General features: G+C 36.8%; 1 protein-coding gene across 1 annotated transcript; it reads left to right on the top strand.

The window, feature by feature from the left end:
• Positions 1-563: 563 nt before the first annotated feature.
• Positions 564-19,683, top strand: sntg1 (syntrophin, gamma 1). Its single transcript, XM_053329958.1, has 17 exons — positions 564-590; positions 1,901-2,035; positions 3,745-3,801; positions 3,958-4,015; positions 4,096-4,139; positions 4,551-4,592; positions 4,921-5,023; positions 5,630-5,712; positions 5,999-6,129; positions 7,317-7,446; positions 12,303-12,341; positions 14,216-14,332; positions 14,949-15,020; positions 15,576-15,728; positions 15,913-16,005; positions 19,257-19,367; positions 19,501-19,683. The coding sequence occupies exons 1-17, from the start codon at positions 564-566 to the stop codon at positions 19,681-19,683; spliced, it is 1,578 nt and encodes a 525-aa protein (XP_053185933.1).
• Positions 19,684-22,573: the final 2,890 nt, after the last annotated feature.

Raw genomic sequence — 22,573 nt, 5'->3', positions numbered from 1 at the left:
TTTTTTATCTGTCTGCATAGAGAAGTCAGATGATTTAAAAAGTATGTGTTATTTATTGGTGGTGTAACTCGTTTTTTAAAACCCACAGTAAAACTCAGGTAGTGGTGCTTTTACTGGGGCATTTTCTCCACAGCTCCTCCGGCAGTGACTCAATTTTACACTCTCTCTGACAAGTCATCAGATATGGTAACACAGTTCATTTCTGGGAGCACTGGATTAGATATTGAAACATTTATTAGGATACTTGGTTTCTCACCTTTGCTAATGAATTATTCATTGCTGCTTAATGGCCTCCAGTTTTCTCCCAAGATTGTTCAATGGGGATTTTTTTCCCCCTGAGCAGTTCAGTTGAGTCACATTTCAATGAAAAATCATTTCTCTCCATTGTCTAAGTTCTATACGAGAAAGGCAGGACCATAATGAAAACAGGCAGGCAGCTAACAATGGTAGTTTAAATCGGCTGTATGGGTTTTGCTGCAGCGAGTCAGCCATGTATTTTGCTTCCACCGTCTAACTCAATCTTGTTTTTCTCCATTGCAGTATCCCTCACTGCATAGTAGCACATGGATTTCAAGACTTCAAATGAAGAGGTTGGTAGGATTCAATCAATGGCAGTGAATTGAGTGTGATTATAGAAAGTGCCTTGCCATTTTCAAACGCCTGAAATGATTTAACATAACAATATATCTGAGAGCACGTGGTTAGAAAGAAAGAGATGTCCTTGTTGCATATCTGGTGCTGTCGGCAGTGTAAATAGTCACGTGTGTGCTATCTGATCAGAGATGATGATGTAGATAATTATGGAGGGGGATTAGGAGCAGAGAGTAATAGTGAAACATAAAATGGGATTAGAGATAAGACCAATTATGTACAATCCAAGTGCTACAACAGGTCAAACAATGCCCGATCACGTGAGACGCTGTCTGACCCAGCGATGTACAGTTATGGCACTGCTGCCCTCATTTTACTCAGCTAATGACTCTCGCAGACGCACACACATTTCTTCAAATAATGTGAATTAATGTGCCCCTAATTTTATTTCTCACGCTGCAGCTGCAGGCAGAGGCTCATTTCTTCACGTTCCTCATTACGGGTGAAATATAATATGCTCCATAAACTGACTTTTGATTTAAGTTTGACCTACAGTTGAGATACTCTTTCTAAGAATAGCAGCCATGCAGCGCTGACTTGTTAACTGATGACTGGCATATCCTGGGTGACAAGGATGCTGACATTGGTGGCTTTTTGTCGATTAGCAGTCTTGTCAGGTGAAGGTGCTTCTTTTATTTAGACCTTTTTAAGTCAAGGACAGGAGAGGCATTGCAATTAGCCAGGGAGGGTAAGGATAGCGGAATGCAAATTTATGCGGATTAGCATGTTGTAAATGGATCATTGGAAACACACACAGTCCTTACACTCTGTCTTGTGATGCAGGGAAATTCAAATGTGGAGGGTAAAGCGTGATTCCAGCCACTTAATTTGACTGGTTCTTAATTTGTCATCATCATCCACCTTACAGTTCGAATAAATGAGATCATATAATTTGAGCAATGTTTTTTTTTCTCTTTGACCATGGACGTATGCGAAGTGCAGCGATGACACAATCTTATCACAACTCACAAATAGCTACTTGTCTTCTCATGTTGTCAACCATCAATCAACAGTTTTCTCACGTTATTTTTAGGTTTTAATGTGTGTTTATTACTCAGAGAGCAGGTTACTTGTTCCAATATTAGCATTAACAAGGAAAGAAGTAACATTAAAACAACAGACATCTCCAAAATCTCCTAATTTCCTTGTTCATTCTTCAATGAGTATTCTCAATGACATTTCATTTCATGGCCAGTTAATTTAGTCATGGAGGGATAAGGAATGATCTTATCTTTCTAACTGTTTGCAGACAAAGACTGGGATTTATTTGATGCAAGAAGGTAATGAGGAGCCGTTTAATATTCGACTACACTTGGCAAAAGATATTCTGACCATTCAAGAACAAGATGTCATCTGCGTGTCAGGAGAGCCTTTTTATTCAAGTGTAAGTAACCCAATCTGTCTCACTTGTTACTGAATGGCTACACTTAAAATAAATTGAAATCGATACCACATAACTGAAGGTTACAGCACAAAGATACTCAGAATGTCTGCCGTAATGTCAAATCTGTCAGATAAATGGTAACTCATAAATGAAATGTTGCTATTAAATAGTGTTTCACCTTTTGGATCGTTTTGTATAGATTATCATCTTCAGGTCACACTTGTCATCATGTCCGACCAGTTTTTCTTTCCATTAATAAATTCACTGTTACTTTTTTTCTTTTTGAACTACACTGAGCCCTCAAGTCAATGACCTTTCCCAAAATGGCATTATTCATTTAATAACATAAAAAATCTTCAAAGATAACTGTCCCACTTGTTTCCTCGGGAACATAACAACTAATTAACAAAAAGTGCAAAGACATGGGTATGCTAATACAACTGAGTCTTTTTTCTTTGGTGACCAATTTAACTTTTACATTTAAAACATGGTGTGGATTTCTCATCAGTAGATGTATTTAAAATGCAACATTACAGTCATGAGCATCAATTTCACAACATGAAACTACACCTATCTGTATACTATACAACAGACCACACTAAGCAATGAAAAAGCTTTTATAATCTGTATATGTTGACTCGTTCAACTACAGTTTTTTGGATCAGATGTTGCAGACTATGACTCTAAAGATGTTTCATATGACGGAATTTAATGCTTGATGAAGGTGTATGACTAATAATATTCAATAATTAGTTCTTCTTTTGTATAATTTCATTTTCCTACACACCTGTCTATAAGGTGTGCATTAGACAAAACTTTACTATTTAACTTTATTGACATGTTACATTTGCCCACCATTAGCTCTTCCAAAAATCCTTAAAATGTTGTTTTTCACAGTTTTTCTTGGATGGATATGAGTAATGTTGGTGATGACCCTCTGTAGCAGCTGAGTAGTCGATTACAATAATATGCTGTACACTTAAGGCTCTGCAAAATGACAGAAATCATGATTTAAAAAACAACAACTGATAAATACTGTACATCTGTGTGCTAACAGAGCAAGGAGGCCATTAGCTTAACTTAGCATAAAGATTGGAAGCAAGGGGAAACAGCTAGCCATCCCAACAACTCTAAAGCTCACTAATTAACACATTATATCTTGTCTTTTTAATTTGTACACAAACAAAAATGTGAAAATAACTATTTGTGTTGTTACAGGGATATGAGTGTGCTGCACAGAAGTGCTAGATGATACAGCTGTGGATAGAGCCATACCGAGTTTCCCCATTTCTCTAGTCTTGGCTAAGCTAAGCTAATTGCGTCTTGGCTATAGCAGCATATTTAACATTCAAACATGAGAGTGGTATCAATCTTCTGGTAATAAATATGCTTATAAACTGTCTATTCCTATAATTAATTTAGTTGGTTTTTAATTACATGTTGTTCACAATCATTTATTTGTTTAACCAACATTACAGTGATAACGTTAAGATCACAATACAGTTACACTAAAACAATAGTTTTAACTTTCAAGGAAAATATGTATGGTGATAGTTTTAAATCTTACAGACACTAACGTTTTTTAGGTTTTATCTTGCGTTATTTGGTCTGAGTTGTTATTATTTTATTGTGATTCAGTTTTATTTCTGAAGCTGCCCTCCCCTCTGGTTCAAAAACTAATTTCTTCCCTCTTACTGAATCTCTTCCAGGAGAGGACTGTAACGATCAGAAGGCAGACTATTGGAGGGTTTGGTCTGAGCATCAAGGTAATTTAGATCCCTACTGATTAGGCCGCTCCCTCCAACTTCTTTAAATTAAGTCTGAACAAGTGTTATTGATCATTTTCTTTTCAAAGTGTAACAACACCATCCACTGTACTTTACTTGTTTTGTGTTTGTGATACTTTTGAATTTGTCTCTCAGGGAGGAGCAGAGCATAAAATCCCTGTTGTGATATCAAAAATATCAAAAGAACAAAAAGGTATATTGCAATTTTTAGCCAAGTTTTTACATTTTTACTCTCCGATTGCATTTTCTATTAAAGTGATTTTCTGATTCCAGCTGAACTCTCTGGGCTGCTTTTCATTGGAGATGGCATCCTTCAGGTAAAATGCCAAAATCACATTTGCCTGTCTGTTCATCTCATCTTATTTTGAAAAAATAAAACATATCGTATCTTTAATAATTCATGTGCCAAGTGCCCCCAAAACTGTGTTGGATAATTATGCGATTGTCTTACATTTGTAACATGAATTTTTGCAAAAAAAGAGAAGAGGGGAAAAAAACAAACATCCCCCCTGTTGTCTTGCTCATCTGATGCAGAGAAAACATTTACAAGCTAGACAAGGATGTTCTGCATTCATGGCAACTATGGATGTGACTCTCCTGTTTGCAGTTTTCAGTGCAGACGCCATAGCAGTAACTGTGCTTGCCTCATTAATCATTTTGAAGATAGAGCTACAGTGATATGATGCCAGCAGTATTATTTAGGGCAACTGTGTTACTGTTGTTTCTAGATAAATGGAATAAACGTGAGAAGCTATCGCCACGAGGAAGTGGTAAGCTGTCAGCTCATATCTCATATTTTCTTACACCACAACAGCTCTTTCAACAGCTTATCTTGTCTCACTTTATGATTTGTATCTTTTTGACATGTAAAGCCAGTTTTTTCTGTTTCATCCCATTTTAAATGTGACTGCAAGAAATATGTGTATAAGGAGCATAACTTCAAGTCTGTAAATCCATTATCTTGGCTTTCCATTCATAGCGAACATTGGCACACCTTGTCTCATCACAGCAAGCAATCAGCAGAAAACCATAACGTTTGCAGCTCCTGCAAGAAAAATAAGTACAAAAAAAAAAGATTTTCTTGTTTTTACCTTCCAGGTCCAGGTTTTGAGAAATGCTGGTGAAGAAGTGACTCTTACTGTCTCGTTCCTAAAGAAGACTCCAGCCTTTCTGAAACTGCCCCTGTGTGAAGACTGCACATGTGAGAAACCTCTGCAGAGACCATACTTTTAAATTATATAATTGCCACTTTGAGCAAAATAATTAGACTATTTATAGAAGAGGATAGAAAAGAGTATTTATAGCTGTTTCTGTTTAGGATTGGTTGTCCTGGTGGCAATCAACTTGAGGCTGAAGACCCACTTTGAGAAAAATAACAATATTAAATTCAGCAGCGTTTTTCTTGACAAGTACTAAATAAAGATGCTACATTGCTAAAGAAAGAAAAATAAGAAAAGGAGGACACATTTCAAGCTAAACAAAAGATGTTTAAGGCTAAACTGAAAGACGTGACATTGCTCATTGTGGTGCAATTGATTGCTCTTGCATGGGAAAGCTTCAGCCTGTCATCAGACATGAAAGCTTTTATAAAATCCTTTCATACACGTATATGGGCCAGGTTGACTGGCCATCCAACCAGCCAACTGAATACAAATTGGCACAGTGCAGAAGAACAAAGTAACACACTGCTGTTGATGTGTCTGTGATTCACTGCAGTCGTAAACCTTGAAATAGATAGAGGTGTTTCTCTAAATTTTGAGGATTTATTTAGGTTTTCTTTTCCTATGTGTCTCTGTCGTACTTTCAGGTATTCCCAGCGACCAGAGTAGCGGGACCTCCTCCCCTCTGTGTGATAGTGGCCTGCACTTGAACTACCATCCTAACAACACGGTACTTTTTTCATTAGCCTCTTCTTGAATGTTTGATTCTATAACTGTCCCTCTGTTACTATGCAGCAGTGTTCACATTGCCAGAAAGTTGTTTCCATGCAAGTGTCACTGCTCACTGAAAACCAGGGTGCTCTATTTATCTTTTAAGGAGGGTGATTGAGCTTCTTCTGCAGCTCGCGATCTCATCACCCGCCCATGCACATGCAAAAGCAGCGGCAGCAGCAGCAACATGAGCTGAATTGAAATGTGCATCAAGCTCCTCTAAATTGTGTTTAACATTTCTGCAGGACACGCTGTCCTGCTCGTCCTGGCCCACGTCCCCAGGGCTTCGCTGGGAGAAGAGATGGGTGGACCTGCGCCTAATTCCACTGCTCCACTCACGCCTGTCACAGCACATGCCGGGCTCTGACGTCTGCAGGTGAGCTGCGGGACTTCATCTTGGATGGTCGGTGGCATCTGTTCGCACTCGTTGAGCTGGTGTCTCCCAATGAGACTCTACAGGATGTTGGTGCTGAAATCATTTAATGCTTGAGGAATATGAGCAGATTGCCATGCTCCATCTGTGAAAATATGCTTTTCTGCTATTTAGTGTATCCCTTTAAACACCATTTAAAACAAATCAGGTCTGCAATAAAATGCACTTGTGTTGGTTCTGTGCATCTATCTACTGAACAGATATGTTGAATAGTGGATGCTTGATGTAAGAACCATTAAGATATCAATAAAAGCATTTCCATTCTTGCTACACTGTGGTTGATAAAAAACAATAATCTTGTGCATTGAGCCTTAATGGACACACTTGTGCTTTGGCATCTTTTAGCCCATTAACAGAACAATGACACAAGACATTTATGAATTAATCAGCAATTTGCAGACATTGGTTTCAGTTTATTTTACAAATAAGACTGAAGAATATATTGCACTTAAGTATTAGAGTTTACATTTATTCTGAGATTAAAAATACAATCTTAATCTTGCAACGGTCCTTTTAGTAGCTTTTCTGGATATTTCAGCTTGGCATCTTGGCAAACTCTATCTGCTGAAGAATGTGATATGATAGAAAGCTTCAGAACAGCTTCTAAATTATTACTATTATTATTATTTTGTTCATGAAACAGTGAGTAAGCTCTGCTCAGAAAACTTTAAGGATGCTCAGAAATCCAAGATTTGACATTTAGCTGCTGAAAAGCGTCCGTTTTCACATTTTTCATGTCACCACATCCTACATAAAAGCTCATAAAAGTAGTGTTTTTTTTAGCAGCCAGCAACAGTCAAATCTCAGATGAATCCCAGAGCAAAGAACATTTTCTAAGAGTCTGCCTTGAGTTTTTCAAGTTGGCATGAAATGAAATGGAATAATGGCGTATGATAAAAGCTTTAACCCCCCCTCCGGAAAATAAGCTAAAGTTGAAGAAATTACATATTGCAAGCAAACTTTCCAGTCTTTGAAAGTTGTTACTCATCTTCTACTGAAAAGAATGGAAACTAATGGCCTCCCGGAAGGTTTGAAATCCATCCAGATGTTTGTAGTATGTACTTAACTGGCAAGAAATTGCAAAATCAAGCATCAAAATCTGATCTTTTGTTTTCTCCTGACTGTTTTAGGAAAAATGCTTTCCAGGTCATAGCTGTGGATGGAGTTTGCAGTGGAGTTATACAGTTCCCCACAGCAGAAGACTGCTTGGACTGGCTTCAGGCAATAGCGAGCAACATTTCCAGTCTCACCAAGCACAATGTAAGTATGAAACAATAATACTTGTTAGCTCGCCTGCCTCTCACAATCCCTCATGTAAACCAATAAGATATTGAGTCGGGTGTTAATGCAACAGACTTTCAGTTTGTGGATTGTCTGACGGTCCCTTTGGAAATGTCATGACATTAAGTAGACACATATTAATGTCTTAACACCAAGAGTAAAGCACACACTTATTTCTAAGAGCCTGAGGTCACAGTAACATTGCCGGCACTGTGCTACACCCACTCCCTCCAGCTAAGCCTTGTGCTTGTATTATTTATAATTCAGGTAGCCTGCTGGTTAAGAGCCATGATACATAACAGCAAAGTTGACAGCTCGATTCCAGAAGTGGACCTCCGTAGCATGTCAGCCCCTATCACTCTATCCCCTTTGATTCATGTCCACTTTCTCCATTGTTAATGAAATAAAGAAAAAAAACATCATCATGATATATTATATAATAATGATACCAAAAGAAAGCAAGAAATAACAATGCTGTATTCTTTTTTTTATTGTGAACATATGTTTCCAGCTGATGTGGAAAAGTGTGTTTCTCTGTTTCCAGTTGGGTGATGTTGCTTAGCAGGAGGGTTGGATACAAATACTGCTAACAAGCCCCATCATGCGTGGTGGCTCATACAAAACTGACACATTTATCAGTATTTTCTGTACAGTATAGGTGTACTTTTTTATATTTCCATGCTTTTCTGAAAAGATTTAAGAAAGCATAATCTGTTCGGTTAAGCCGCCATCTGGAAAGATGCAACCAGTCACTTTGCCACATGACATGGATACAGCATGGAGTGAGCAGCAGTGAAAGACAGGGATTTGTAATTATCATGTGTCCATTGGTGTAGCTGCATGAATGTATGTGTGTGTGTGAGAGTCTCCGGGGAATAATGGAGCCCTGGTTAATTGGAGTGGACGAAGTGAGGGGATGTACTAAACATAACACTGATGACTCACTGCCAGAATGGCCTCAACAATTGAAAGTGGAATTCTCACTCCGGCCTTGGCATTTACGAAGGTGTGTGAGTGAGCTGTAACCCTGATGAATGAATATAGGATTTACAGACTCCTGCTGAAAGAATGCTACTGTGTATATTGTGATATTACAATGGCTAAACCTTTAAAACATTTCGCTATTTAGCTATTATCACCTGGATTTTATGTTTCCTGCATCATTCGCATTTGATGCTCTGGATTTTATGTGCACTGCAGTTTACAATAAACAAGTGTAGAGGGCAGATCACAATATGCTTCCTGTAATAAAAAGGTGAATTAAATAATGAATTGAAAATTCAAAAGAACTGTTGTCCCTTTAGCCAAAAACAACAGGTATAATAACTCTTTCATATCTTCTGCCATCTCTCAACTAAACTCTGTGGGGAAAACGTAACAAGAGCTAATACTGTAGATGATAGTGTGTGTATGAGTACTTAATTAATCACAATGGGAAATGGCTGTGTGACATTAGCACACTCCAAGAAAACATGCAAAACACAACTAAATCTTCACTAGAACCTTTACACTAAAACGAGGACCTTACTTAATCTCTAAATATATACAGCAATAGTGCCGGGTAATATTCTGTATATAATATAATATAATATAATATAATATAATACAATATATACTCTCTTGTATTGATATGACAAGATGCTCATTTGACTTGCATAGTTCAATATTGGAAATAACTATACAGTGAACCTACTATATATACTATACAGATACTATAGAGTTATGTAGAGGCATGCACAGTAAAGATATTCATAATACAATAATATAAAACACAGAAAAGCAGCAAACTTTTATACATGAAAAGCTGGAGCCAGCAAATGTTAACAGAGGATACAAACTGTACATTATACATAATTCTGATCCCAAAGATCTTTAAAAAATGTAAAACTACAGAGTATATTTGTTTTTACCTTCAATTTTCCTTCTGTTTTTAATGGTCAATGTAAATATCAGTAGATGGACCTTAGGCAATGAAACATGAAAATAAATGTACCATAACCTTGGAAAATGCTGCAACACAAACACCTACAAACATAATATTCAAGGATTTAATATTGAGTTGGACCGTCTCTTGCTTGCAGAGTAGCTTCAGTTTGCCTTGACTAGCTGTCACACACCTGAACTGTTTGTTGTCAAATATTGATCCATTTATCAGAAAAAGAACCCAAACGCCTCCAGTACTTTGAGCGATGATGGAGGAGGGAATCCACTCTGTTCTCTAGAAACTCCCATAAAGGTTGGGTGATGTTCAGGTCTAGTGACTGGGGAGGTCATCATCCCAGTGCTCATAAAGCCACACTTGAATTTGTTTAGTGGTGCATTTGAAGGCGTCATTGAATGAAGGATGGGTAAATTATGCTGCAAAGTATTTGCACCATTGATCCTAACGACTCCCACTGGATGGCTTCACAGCAGAGCCACTGATATTATAGGCTGAAGGCTTCCTTTTCTTTCCGAATGTGATTGTGAACTAATCCAGATGTAGAAATTACATTCAAATATCTCATTACTCATTACTATTTTCTTTAGAGATGCTGCTCGGTGCACCAGGTGTTTTTGTGCCTTAAATATAACACTTAGTGCTAAGACTCTCAGAGGTGTTGTTCAATTCTCGGGCAATTTCCGTGGCTTTACTTCAGTGGCATTTAGCGGCTCTTCAGTTAAGTGCTTACCCTCCAGTGAGCTTTGAATTGTGATCACTGCTTTTATTTATTAGCATAGTTTGTGAACATTTGGTTTATGTCATAATTGTTTCAGAGATAATTTACATCAGCAGTTTAAATAATTCAACAGTTCTTGTGACTGATGCACTTGTAATTTCGACGTGCAACTCATTTGGCCTTTTTAAAGCTCAATTTGTCGCTCTGTTAGTTGCACTGTAAGTGGAATTTATTCTGTCAGACACTTAACAGAACGACTCAGTGCAGGTAAGGTTCAGTTAAGTTCATCTGTCACATGTAATCATTTAAAGTACAATCACACTGAGGTGATGAAGTGAAACAACTGGTTAAATACTTAAATACTTATACTAAATTCAAGCAAGTATTAGTACGTTTCAAAAATAAGTACTCATTACAGAAAGAAAGTGTCTGTTAGAATTTATTTAGTGTGTATTGTTTTTTTTTATTGTGTCACGGTTAGCTAAACTATGGCTATTTCCATCTTTAGCCTCTGGACAGATTTTATATAGTTACCTTAAAAAGAAAGAATACCACTTTAAAAAGTTGCAGCATGCAGTGTAATAACAAAAAAGATGATTCATTCATTAGTAAAAATATTCTAGAAGACCTCATAACTATATGCACATTTACAACACATTTATTTGATAACATATTTAAAGCATATTAATATTATAAAATATTAAAATAGTACAATATTTATCTCTAAATTGCATACAATTCAGACAACAAAAAAAAGATGTGACCGAGGTTAAGAAGGACCTCCCCTCGACTTAAGGAGAGAATCAAACAAACAAATAAAAAGAAGAAAAATAAATGACAACAAAAGCACATAAAATGAACAGAAAAGTTAAGTGATCAGTATGGAGAAAAGAGCCTGTTCAAAAGATAACAAGCTCTTGACAACTTTATATTGCATTATATTACCAATCATAGTGCAACACATGAACTGAAGGATACTTGTTATTTTACCTTGTCACAAATGATGGGATGTACAGATGGGTGTGTGGGTGTTAACATACTGCAGGCATACAAACATACAGTATGAATGGGACATATGTGAACCATATGAAAGGGTACATCACAATGCATAGTAGGAAATATACATATGTATATAACAGTATAGAGACATGACATATTAGCAGTGGATAGAGCTTGAAAAGAAAGTGAAACTGACTATAGCTGTTACGTAAATTTAAAAGTACAACTTCTCTCTCTAAATTCCTGTGAAAAAGAAATACAAAGACTCCCAAAGTGGAAATACCCAAATCATGTGTCAGCATATAGAACTGTGTTGGCACTTGAGTAAGTGTTGTTTGTTATTGCGGGTACTTCCCACCTCTGGGGAATCCACAATCTCAGGTGAAAGTTTCCCCAGTTTGTATTTTTAGACATGAAAAGGTGCATGATTTGTTGTATAATTTAAAGAAGTAGAAGCCACAGCCTTTCCTAATATATGTTTAGAGGTGGGTGAGACCTGCAGTGATTGTTACTGCTCACAACAACTCACAACCGAGATCTGAACAAACCCACTGTCACTGCTCTCTACGCCTTGACAGCTGTGTGGCTGTTTTTCTTTTCGGCTCCTCTGAAACAAAACCAAAAAAAACCCCATCTTGTTTCCTCTTATTTCCTGTCTCGGCCCAATCTTCAGTAACATCTCAAAATAAGCAGCTGTGACTGTTTCTTGCCTCTGTAGCAGGACAGTAGCTGGTGTGAATGACTTAATTTGGTGTTCTGCTGCTAAGAAAGAGTTATATTGATGGTATAGTGTGGATTAGGAGCGACTGACACCTGTGATCTGAGCAGAATGTTTCAATTTAAAGCCTGACTGCTCTCTCAGTAGTTTCCCGCTTTTATTACCAAACAGAAAAGGGATTTTTTTAATGGATTTTTTTTGTTAGGGAAGAGCCTTGGGTCCTCGCGGAAATGACTATCTGTCTCATTTTCTAATTTGCATACATCAATGAAGTAGGTCTAACTGTATTCCTTCAGCGCTGTGGTGAACATGTTAGTGTGGATACTATTATTCATCGTTTGCTCTTTAAAGGATCATCAGGCTGATTGTGAGGCCATACTGGGTCCCAGACATATTTAACATGATTGTTAGCAGGACATGTTTTAACAACTTATTGATGTTCTTGTTAAATTCAACAGGTGAAGAAGATTAACCGAAATTTTCCAGTTAACCAGCAGGTAAGTTTGCTGCTGCGTATTTTAGATTTTCTTTGCAATAAAAAGGTGCTTTAGCTGACTTTTTGTGTTTTTTTTTTTTTATTTAATTTTTTTAATCCCTATCTTAAAAATCTAACCAGGTCAGTCAGTCAGAAAGGACACAGCCTCCTCTTGCCAGCTATTGCAACACAAGGAGAGTGTTTGCATCATTAAGGTCTTTCCACTGAGAAATGATCAGAAAACAACTTTGGTGCCCTCAGTCAGTTAATTTGAATATTTATTCAGTTGCTGGTTTCTGCCTGACGAAAAAGTGTGAATTCACTTGACAATTAATTTAAGAAATTAAACAGTGTGTGATGCGACTGCTTGTCCTGAATCTTTCACTCGCTTGTTTTGCCATCCGTCAAGAAAACTCCAAACAGAACGCAAGCAAACACTTTACTTGGTTTGCAATCACTATGACTTTAATGAGTAGTGATGGTGGGATGCAGTCCATGCCTAAAATCACTTCTCAGAACATTTGCAGCAGTCGCTTTGCTTTCTTTTTCTTCATCTCCCTGTTGGTCTAAATCCTTTTTTTCCTCTTCTGAATACTTTATATCTTTTGCCTAGATGAAGATACTGTGACACCATAGAGATTTGTTTTCCATAACATTTATACTGTTGTAGCTACCCCTTACAAATCTCTGTGGGCGTTGTTACAAGTCGAAGAGCTGGACTGCTATATGGTCTTATTCTGCTTTTGTTTAAGGCTGTTGCAAACTGATTTTTCTGTAACTTTTAATATTCACGAGTAGACAAGCAAGAAAGTTAAAATAAGTGGAAAAACATCCTTGGTGTCCCTTTATTTTAAGTTCCTTTATTTGGCATTTATAAGCCAGAAATAAACAGTTAATAAATAAATGGTTTACAACACACTATAATGCAGTTATAAGCAGATGTAAGTGTTAATTAATGAGGGAGGGTAAGTGGAGGCTGGTGTATAAATAGATAATAAATGACAATATATTGAAACACAGTTGTAATAATATGAAATATGTCTAGTTGTTGACAAATCTTATGAATTAATAAACCCTTAAAATGTCCTTATATCTTATAACTTCAGTGTAGTTTGTTATAAACCATTAATGAATGGATTGTACACTCCTTTTAAATGATACACATGGGAACTTAAAATAAACTGGTGTTATTTATGAAGAGGTTAATACTCTTAAACTCTGAGGGTTTGCTTTGAACAGATTTGATTGACAGTTCTGATAATGTAAGCAAATAGCCCCACAACTGTGATCACATTTTGATTTGAAATCCTGCTGAATACTGATTGGTGCACAGTACATGGATTCAGAAATCTCATGTGAAATAGCCAGAAAACCTGGTTCTAATCTGATAGGAAGAATCAATACTGATTTTAAGTACCATACTGTATATGCTAAAACACAAGACAAGTTTTAAATGGTAACTAACAAATATTTATTATGTGAATTCTTTAAACTGACACAGTGATCGCGGCTGCACACATGCACACAACAGCAACACAGAAGCAAATAATGCAGCGTTAAGAAGACATTTAATTTGCCCTAGACATGATCCAATGTGGGACGGATGCAGTTTTTTGGTATCTGTCCAATTGATGGTAGCATCAACGCTAGACTTTTGGCATCAATCTGCCCACTCTTTCCAAAACTTTGGCAGAAAATGTTGTTTAGTCAGGGCTACATTGTAAGAAGCTGTTTGAGCCTTTACGCAGTTTCTCAACAGTAAAAAAAAATGCTAAATCATGATATGAAAGCAGTTTTTCAATGACCTCAACCACTAATTTCAACTTTTAGTCTCTGTTATCACATGCCACATCCTTGGTGTCCATCTCTGTTTTGTTTTCCCTTTCCATACTGCAGATTATCTACATGGGCTGGGTCGACGAGAAGGAGCAGGACTCCGTTCAGGACCGAATGTATTCACCAAAGTTCCTCGCTTTGAGGGGTTCCTCCCTCTTCAAGTTTTCAGCTCCCCCTGTAAGTTTCCTCAAATTATCCTCATTTGTTTTACACCAGATTCCCTGTTAAACCATCAAACTTTGTTTTCGGTGGTCGTTGTTCCACCCAACAGGAGATTTGTCATTTGATGTTAATGTATTGTTGAGGGTGATAATGCTTTCCTCCTAGGGAAAGAAAAGGAAGCTGCTCACTCATGATCATTTGTATTGCATTGATGATGATCATTAAATCTGTTTACATTCTGCCAACCACTTAAGTGATTATGACAAGAGGGATACGTTGTCGATGGTACTGGAGATAGTAAAAGATTGATAGATAACTTAAATTGCCTGCTCAGCTTGGATGTGCTGATATAAATGGAATATGCTAATGTGAGTGGAGAATGGAATATAGGAACCTGCTTGTAAGTCGTGGCAAGCTTCTTTATTATTAAAGACTGCTACCTATGAGGGATACTTCCCCTCAAGCAGCAACATGACAGCTTTGAATCCAACAATCATTTATCAATAATTGCAATGAAATTTGAAAATCTTTACAAATGAGCCATGTTTAGTGACAGTTGTTCTGCTTATTTTCACTTCTTTAAATTATTCACCAAATGTATTCAAACATAAAATATATGTGACATTTTCAGGTGACCACATGGGATTGGACCAGAGCAGAGAAAAGCTTTACTGTGTACGAGATAATGTGCAAGATTTTAAAGGTAAGGCAGCCTTTCCTTAAGCATTAAGAGAAGCATCCTTTACACTAGTTATACTGAGAGAAAATGAAGTAGAAAACACAATCTGAGGATTGCATTTACATAATTTACTTATTTATTTGCATGTGTTTTTCTCCAGTCCCTTGTATAGATAGAATCTATCTGCAATTCATTATCTAGAAATGTAATGTGGCAAATTTGATTAATCTAGATTCACATATCAAATCAGATGTAAGTTGACCTTGCGTTATGGCACTGTGCCGTCAGGGTTGTGTAATTCTATAAAAAGCTGCATGAGAGATATATTATATCACACTCATATGAGGATAATATATATATATATATATATATATACACATATACATACATACATGCATTATCCTCATATGAGTGTTGCAGATACAGAGTACAAGGATTCAAGTGCTCTTAAGACCACACTCTCTTGTCAAAGTAAAGTAGCAGCTCAATGCCAGAGAAAACTGCATTGCTGTTGTTATCTCTACGTCACTTTGCCCATCTGTACCTGATCAGCATGGCAGCCGCACTGTGTTATCTTAGGATAATGACATCCTGGATAAGAGGAAGCACTGCTTCAGCATCCAGACGGAGAGCGGGGAGGACATGTTCTTCAGCGTGGAGCTGGAGTGCGAGCTGCTGATCTGGGAAAAGGCTTTTCAGATGGCCACTTTTCTGGAGGTGGAGAGGATACAGGTCCGCACCTGAACAGTAGGCAACGTGCAGGGAATTGTGATGATTTTAATCAAGCGGGAGGTTTCAGCTCAGTTGTTTTTGTACAAAGATTGATAATGCCCCTATGACATTTCCAGCAGAGCAGAAGAGGCTTTTGTGTCCTTGTGTAACTCTTGTGGGTAACATCTTGTTCTCTTTTCTATAGTGTAAAACATATGCCTGTATCATGGAGAGTCACCTCATGGGACTTACAATTGACTTCAGCATGGGGTTTGTGTGCTTTGATGCTGCTTCAAAGGTGAGTGTATCATCAATAAAAATATGGAAAACAGATCCTTTCACTGGGTTATTTCAAACAACTGTAATTCACACAATGTGATGAAACTAATCAGCTTCCCTTTTCTTTTTTGGTGCTGCTAACTTATTCTGCACCGTGTGCATTTTGGGAATATGAGTATATTTGCTTTGACGGTTTGTTCCCCCAAGCTCAAACCTCTCACTTCTGCCTGCAGTTCATTTTGGCCTTTCCCCAGCTCTGAGAGCCATGCAGACGACTCCGCTGGTGCACATTATGTTGATGAGCAGGACACAAGCGCTGCCATATTGTTCTCTAAGATTTTGGCCCTAATTCCTGCAATATGAAGCAACAATGTCCCCCAAGGATGCTAAACATGTTGCCAGCGTATTGTTTACAGAGAGAAATGCACAAAACACAATCCATATGTAAACTGCAATTTCAGACAATACAAGCGGTGGGATTACTCCATAATTAAAAGTTGCTACTGGCAAATTTCAAAAACCCGTGTTCGAATTAGTTTCAATCAGAAAGAGAACAAATATAACTCTGTAAGACAAGTTGAGCTGCTGTTTGCTGGCTCAGGATTAGATGTTACACCATGGCTCTAGTTTTGTACATAGAACAGAAGTGATAGAGCCAAGATATCCACTGTACCATATTTACAGTGTATAAAACGTATTCAACTTTTTCCTTCCTGATACTGATTCTTAAACTCCAGATATCTGCCACTACCAATACCAATCTCAAAGTCTCTCTAAGTTGTATATTTTAAAATATGTTTAATGCTTCCTCCAAGCAGGCTCACTGGGCTAAATCTAATGTTTGGAAAAAATAGAGGAAAAAATAGAACAGCAATGCAACTAAATAAACTAAAAAGGAAATGAAGGAGTAAAAAAGGAGAAAATAAAGAAAATCAAGTCCGCCATGGATGGAAAATATAGGTTTGTCTTCTATTTTTAAGCTACGAGGTGCTTAATGAGTAGTTGTCACATTCCATCAAATTGATCGAGTTTGTTGGGTGCTGAATGTAAGGTGTTAATTAAGTCATCTAGAAACATCTGAACTTAATGTATTTTAACAGGTTGTACAGTAGCTGCAACACATAACTTCTTAACTATAAGTGTTCATTCATACACCATTAATGTTTTCTTAGTTTTCTTTTATATCTGTATTTGCACAAATTAATAAGAGGAAAATATGGAAATCCTACATGGGATTCAACAAACTCTCAGCCTGATGAAAGTCACCTGTTCATGAGGAGATACAATCATTAGTATAATCCATGTCTCTAAAGATAACTTGTTCTGCTCCATTTGTGGGAAAGTATCATTTGCAAAAAGTTCCCAAAGAGTAAAAACACTGCTTCAAGTCCTGCTTTCAAAAATAAAAAGAGGATTAGTAAGAGACATGAAACAATTAGAAAGTATGAATCCAGCTAACATGTCATCAGAGCAGCTCGGCACTGTGACAGAAATAAAGAGAGAATGATTTGACGTGATGTTAGATGGGTAAAACCTTGCTCTACAATTTTATAAAAAAAACCATCCTTCTAAAGCAAAGATGTGATGGAGGCGGTCATGTGCCAATCACAGAGATATAAGAGGAGAATATTATAGTCTACAGGTGATGTTACACTGTCAGCTGCAACACAACATGATACTGGATAGAGACCTGCAGAGAGACACAGAGCTGTCGGGATTGAGAGAAGTTTCCTAGCAACAACAGAAATGTAGAAGTTGTGCCGCCAAAAGATGCCAATAAAAATCTTAAAATCTAAATTGGCAGCCATGTTGATGATAACATGGTTAACAGAATATTCATTCTACAATACATTTGTCTTAATTATATATCTTTTTTTTTTGGTCAGTTCTGGTATGGTATTTAAACTCCAAATTAACTCAGAATAAGGCATTATAATTTAAAATCAAACAAGTGTTTCTCCACTGTGAAGAAAGGCAGAGATGATATATTCATTCACTTACCATAAATCTTCTTAAATCTGAGACTGAGACTCCTACACACGATTTAAGTACATTTCCATACATGTTGTTTGTGAATGAGGCTGTTTTGTTTTTTTTTAGATATGCACATAATATTATAAATTTGTTGTTGACAGATAATAAAATTGTGCTGCTCGAGACTCTGTTGCTGAATTAATGAACTGAAGTGAGAAACAAACAGCACGCAAATGTGAAAAAGTTCATGTGACCTTAAAAGTTATCTGCATTATAAATTAAAGCAGTCTTGCTATTAGCAGTGGCTGATACCGCAAAATATCATCTAATCTAATGTCAAATAATACACGGGGCAAGTAACATCAATATTTATACCAGCACCAATGATTTTCATCATTAAGACCAGCTAATATAATATCATGCAGGAGGTGAATGAATCATTATTATGCTGCTTCTAAACACATTTTCATAACCAACCTGTGATTACTATACATGTAACAGCGGCAAAGAAAACAAAACATAAATACCATGACACATAAATGCACCACATCGGCAGAATATATGAATCGTCTCATGCTGTGAGGGAGAATGCAACTTTGATATAAATAAAACTGAACAAAGCAGAGTCTCATGGGAGTTTTGCCTTATGAAGAAACACAATGAACATGAAGGACATGATACAGATCTGATATAAGTGCTTGTGATTGACATGAGGGAGATAATGATCACCACCCTTTGCTGAGGTGAGCAGTGTCAGATTGCTTGAAGTTGAAGAGGTGATACTCTGAATTTCTGCGCTGATTTTTAAGATGAGAAAGAAAAGTTAACAACATGAGATTGCTGGTGTATGATTGATTCAACATTATTTCTCTTCATATTTGTAATCATATTTGTATTATAGTAATTATTACAGTGGCAGTATCTACTTACAATACCAGATACGTATCCATATGAATTATGTGGCCAGCTGTCTGGAAACTGATTATCTTTGCGGTTCACTGCACAGCTTCTTTTGTTTATTCCTCTCAACACTAATTGAATCACTGAAGCTCTGCTGCTATTTCAGGTGAAATTGCTGCAGCTTCATAAATTTCCCAATGGCAAAAATAACATATTTATATCTCACAACTGACTGACAGCCCCATTTCTCACTGGATCCACATTGATTTTTAGTATGAGTTATACATAAAATAATGACACAAGTAGGAATTCACTGATTATGTTTCAGCATATAAAGATATATAGTTGCATTGTTGTTGTTTAAAGTTGAAATTCTTGTTTATTTCTACATTTCAGGCAGTGTTGTGGAGATACAAATTCTCCCAACTAAAAGGATCATCTGATGATGGGAAAAGCAAGATCAAGTTTTTATTCCAAAATCAAGACTCCAAATCTATCGAAGCAAAGGTAATTTACTCTGAGAGGTGTTTAATACTGCATGTCAAAGGAGATGTTACTCAACCAGAATCCCAAAGCAACAAGGTTCAAGAAAACATATTAATCCTCATGTGACTGTGTATTGATTTTTCTACTCTTTCAGGAGCTGGAGTTCTCAAACCTCTTTGCTGTGCTTCACTGTATTCATGCTTTTTTTGCTGCCAAAGTTGCTTGCCTGGACCCGATGTTTGTGGAGAGCCAAGGCAACGCGACTACCACGGGGATTCCTTCACTTTCCAGCATCTCGTGTAATTCACAGACACCTAAACTGAAATACGCCACTTGACAGGTGCTGCTCTCTCCGGAGCCCCTCTAACTTAGTCATGACCGTGGCCTAAAATAGAGGACAGGAGAACTGGAAAAACAACGTTATGACATTATGGAGGACAGCTGTACACAGTGAAGGAACTCCTCAGGAGCAACACACTTGATATCTCTGAAGAAACATTTGGTTTCTGGACCTAAAACATGAAGCTCCACTAACGTCACAGAAAGACTTGATGGACACAAAATGTGTGATTCAAAAAATATTTTTAAATGAATTTGTCCTCTTGATCCTCAGACATCCTTATTATTGACTCACCACAAAGAAAAACACAGTTCTTTTCCCAAGGTAGTCTGCTTTTCTATTTCATTTTATTGAAGTGATTTGGAGTTTAAAACACATCTTAGCCTTTTTTTCACTTCAGTCGGTATCACTTGAACTTCTGCAAGGATATTTATGGACACTGGATATGTAAAAGATTGTAAGACGCTCCCTGTATTTCTCTTACCTGAATACAAACGCCAGTTAGCAGTAGAATTTATATTCCACTGAAGCCTAATAAGAGTCCAACTAAAAGCTAAATAGCATCATCAATCAGATTTCGCAATACAGAATTTAACAAAATTTAATTAGACAAAGAATTGCTGGCAGCATTGGCAGATCAAATGAATGTTTTAGATCATTGTGTGTACACATATATACTGAGTAAACTCATTTCTTTTTCTCTGTATATGATGTAAACCCACCTGTGAGCTCAGAATTTGCCCATTTCCTGGATTACTGGATAGAAAGGCTCATGAAAGCTGTATGAAAGCGTAGAGTTTATTATATGGACTGAAGATTGACACTTTGATAATCAGGTTCACCATCCACTCTAACATAATTTGACAGTACCACATGATCTATAAACATGATTAGGAAAGTAGACGCCTTCCATGATGTTTTATAGCTTTTTTTTCCTACAAAACTTGATTATGTAAATAAACATTGACATTCAAATGAACTCTGAAGAATTATGAATAATGGCGATTACTTGAGGGATTACTTGTAGGGATTAGGGCATTTGTTAATTTGATGTGTGCCAGAGAGAAGTAGGTAGATAGCAACCTAGTGCTCTCTTCATTGTTTATTACTCTATGGACCAATTTAGAAAGAAAAAAAAATCAGCTATGGTGTATTTTTTGGTATATTTTATCTTTTTTGACTTGACAGCTTGTAAATATGATTAAAAGATTTTCATTGACAACGAGAAAACAAACCGCAAGGAAAATAGAAATATGTGTAGCATCATGGCCTCTAAAGGTTTGAGATGCCCCTTTAACTACTCTGTACTGAACAATTTATGAAATGCTGCAGAGTGATGACTAAACATATTTGAAAAGAGTTCAAGTTCAGGTCAATTAGCACAATTAATCATGCTCTTACCTTCCATTTTAGAAGTAGAGTCCAAACAGAGGAGGCCCATGGGTAAGTAAACTCTAGAGGGAAGCAAATTAAAATGGGGTCAATAAAGTGCTTCGTACTGTGCGGGCTTGTTAAGCTGACACGAGTGTCTGAGGGAGACTAATGGTGGTGCAGTCTATGCAAAGAAAGTCTGAGTGAGGCTTTTGTGCTTTAAGATTATCTCGGTCGCATACCCTTATAAACACAGGATCTAGAGAGTGAGGTTTATTTTATTTTTTGCAGATGTTTTATTAACAAATATGCTGTGTAATAAATTAATAAATGAGACCTTTTGTAACATGGCTCACTTGTGGTCTGCTTTATTGTTCATCTACAGTTCACTCGTCATGATGAGTCCAGGTGTACTGCGAGAACATGAAAATTATTTTTGACTGGACTCAAAAATGTGTTATTATTTCTCTGCTGAAATTGTGATATTTTTCACAGTCAGACTAATTTCTTGTGTGTTATATGTAAACAGTACAACTTTCAGGGCAATTGACGGTGCTATTTAGAGACATTAAGCTGTAATTAAGTGTATTTAAACACAATTTCCATTTAATCAAATCACTATTTAATGTATAATATTAGTAATATAATTCAAGTATACACATAGTGCATGGTGGGAATGCATTATTAATATTAAGAGTGGTTTGGTTTGAACTTTGGTAGGGACATTTTGTAAGACAGCCTCTATCTCTCTTTTCTCTTTCATAGGCACGTGTGCACACACAGAGTGAGAGACACTGTGACATGCATGAAACCAGACTAGTATATTTTTTTCTCTTATTTTTACATTTTATTTTATTGATAGACTACTTAACTACAAATGTGTGACCAAAATTTTGGTTTAAAATTAATATGAGACTGTCACAATAAATGTACAGACACCTGTTGGTAATGTGCTGTTCTGAAGCTCGCTGCTGTAAGGTTTTGGTGCTTTTTTCAGTTTGTGGATTTGGGTGACAAAACTTAACTTTAAATAACTTTAAATCGTCTCAAAAACCTCTATTTATATAATTTTTCATTCAACTCCTGAACTTACGACTAGAACTTTCACTGTGACATCAGAGCTCCTGGCCTGAGAGGCTGTTATGGTAAGGAAACATTAACTCTGATGCTGAAATGTGAAGGGGTATTATACATAGATTCATTTGCACATGCACTTGTTTTTTGTGTAGATACAATCCTGTTTGCTTATGCCTGATCATATGAGCAAAGTTACATGTGAGTACATTTTTTTTGTTGACCACATTCACACAGCCTGTCACTAACTCTAGGGAACTGTGTCACTGATAGATCAGCACAATCGTTACAGGGGCTTTACTTTTCAATTTCACACATGAGGTTTGGTTCACTTGTGAAAAGGAGTACAACTCTGTGAAAACTGTTCAAGGTCCTCTGTGGTTCTTGAGGGAACTTTATATTTTAAAAACCTGATGATGTCCTCAAAGTTATCTCAGTTTGG

This window comes from Scomber japonicus, chromosome 12, assembly GCF_027409825.1.
Source record: "Scomber japonicus isolate fScoJap1 chromosome 12, fScoJap1.pri, whole genome shotgun sequence".
Taxonomy (NCBI): domain Eukaryota; kingdom Metazoa; phylum Chordata; class Actinopteri; order Scombriformes; family Scombridae; genus Scomber; species Scomber japonicus.
This window is presented reverse-complemented; position numbering and strand designations above follow the sequence as displayed.

Excerpts from the sequence above, each read along its gene's own strand:
- sntg1 (XM_053329958.1), top strand. The coding sequence starts at position 564 with ATGGATTTCAAGACTTCAAATGAAGAG. Across the intron at positions 12,342-14,215 it reads ATTTTCCAGTTAACCAGCAG|ATTATCTACATGGGCTGGGT; the intron begins GTAAGTTTGCTG and ends TCCATACTGCAG. Across the intron at positions 19,368-19,500 it reads CCAAATCTATCGAAGCAAAG|GAGCTGGAGTTCTCAAACCT; the intron begins GTAATTTACTCT and ends CTACTCTTTCAG.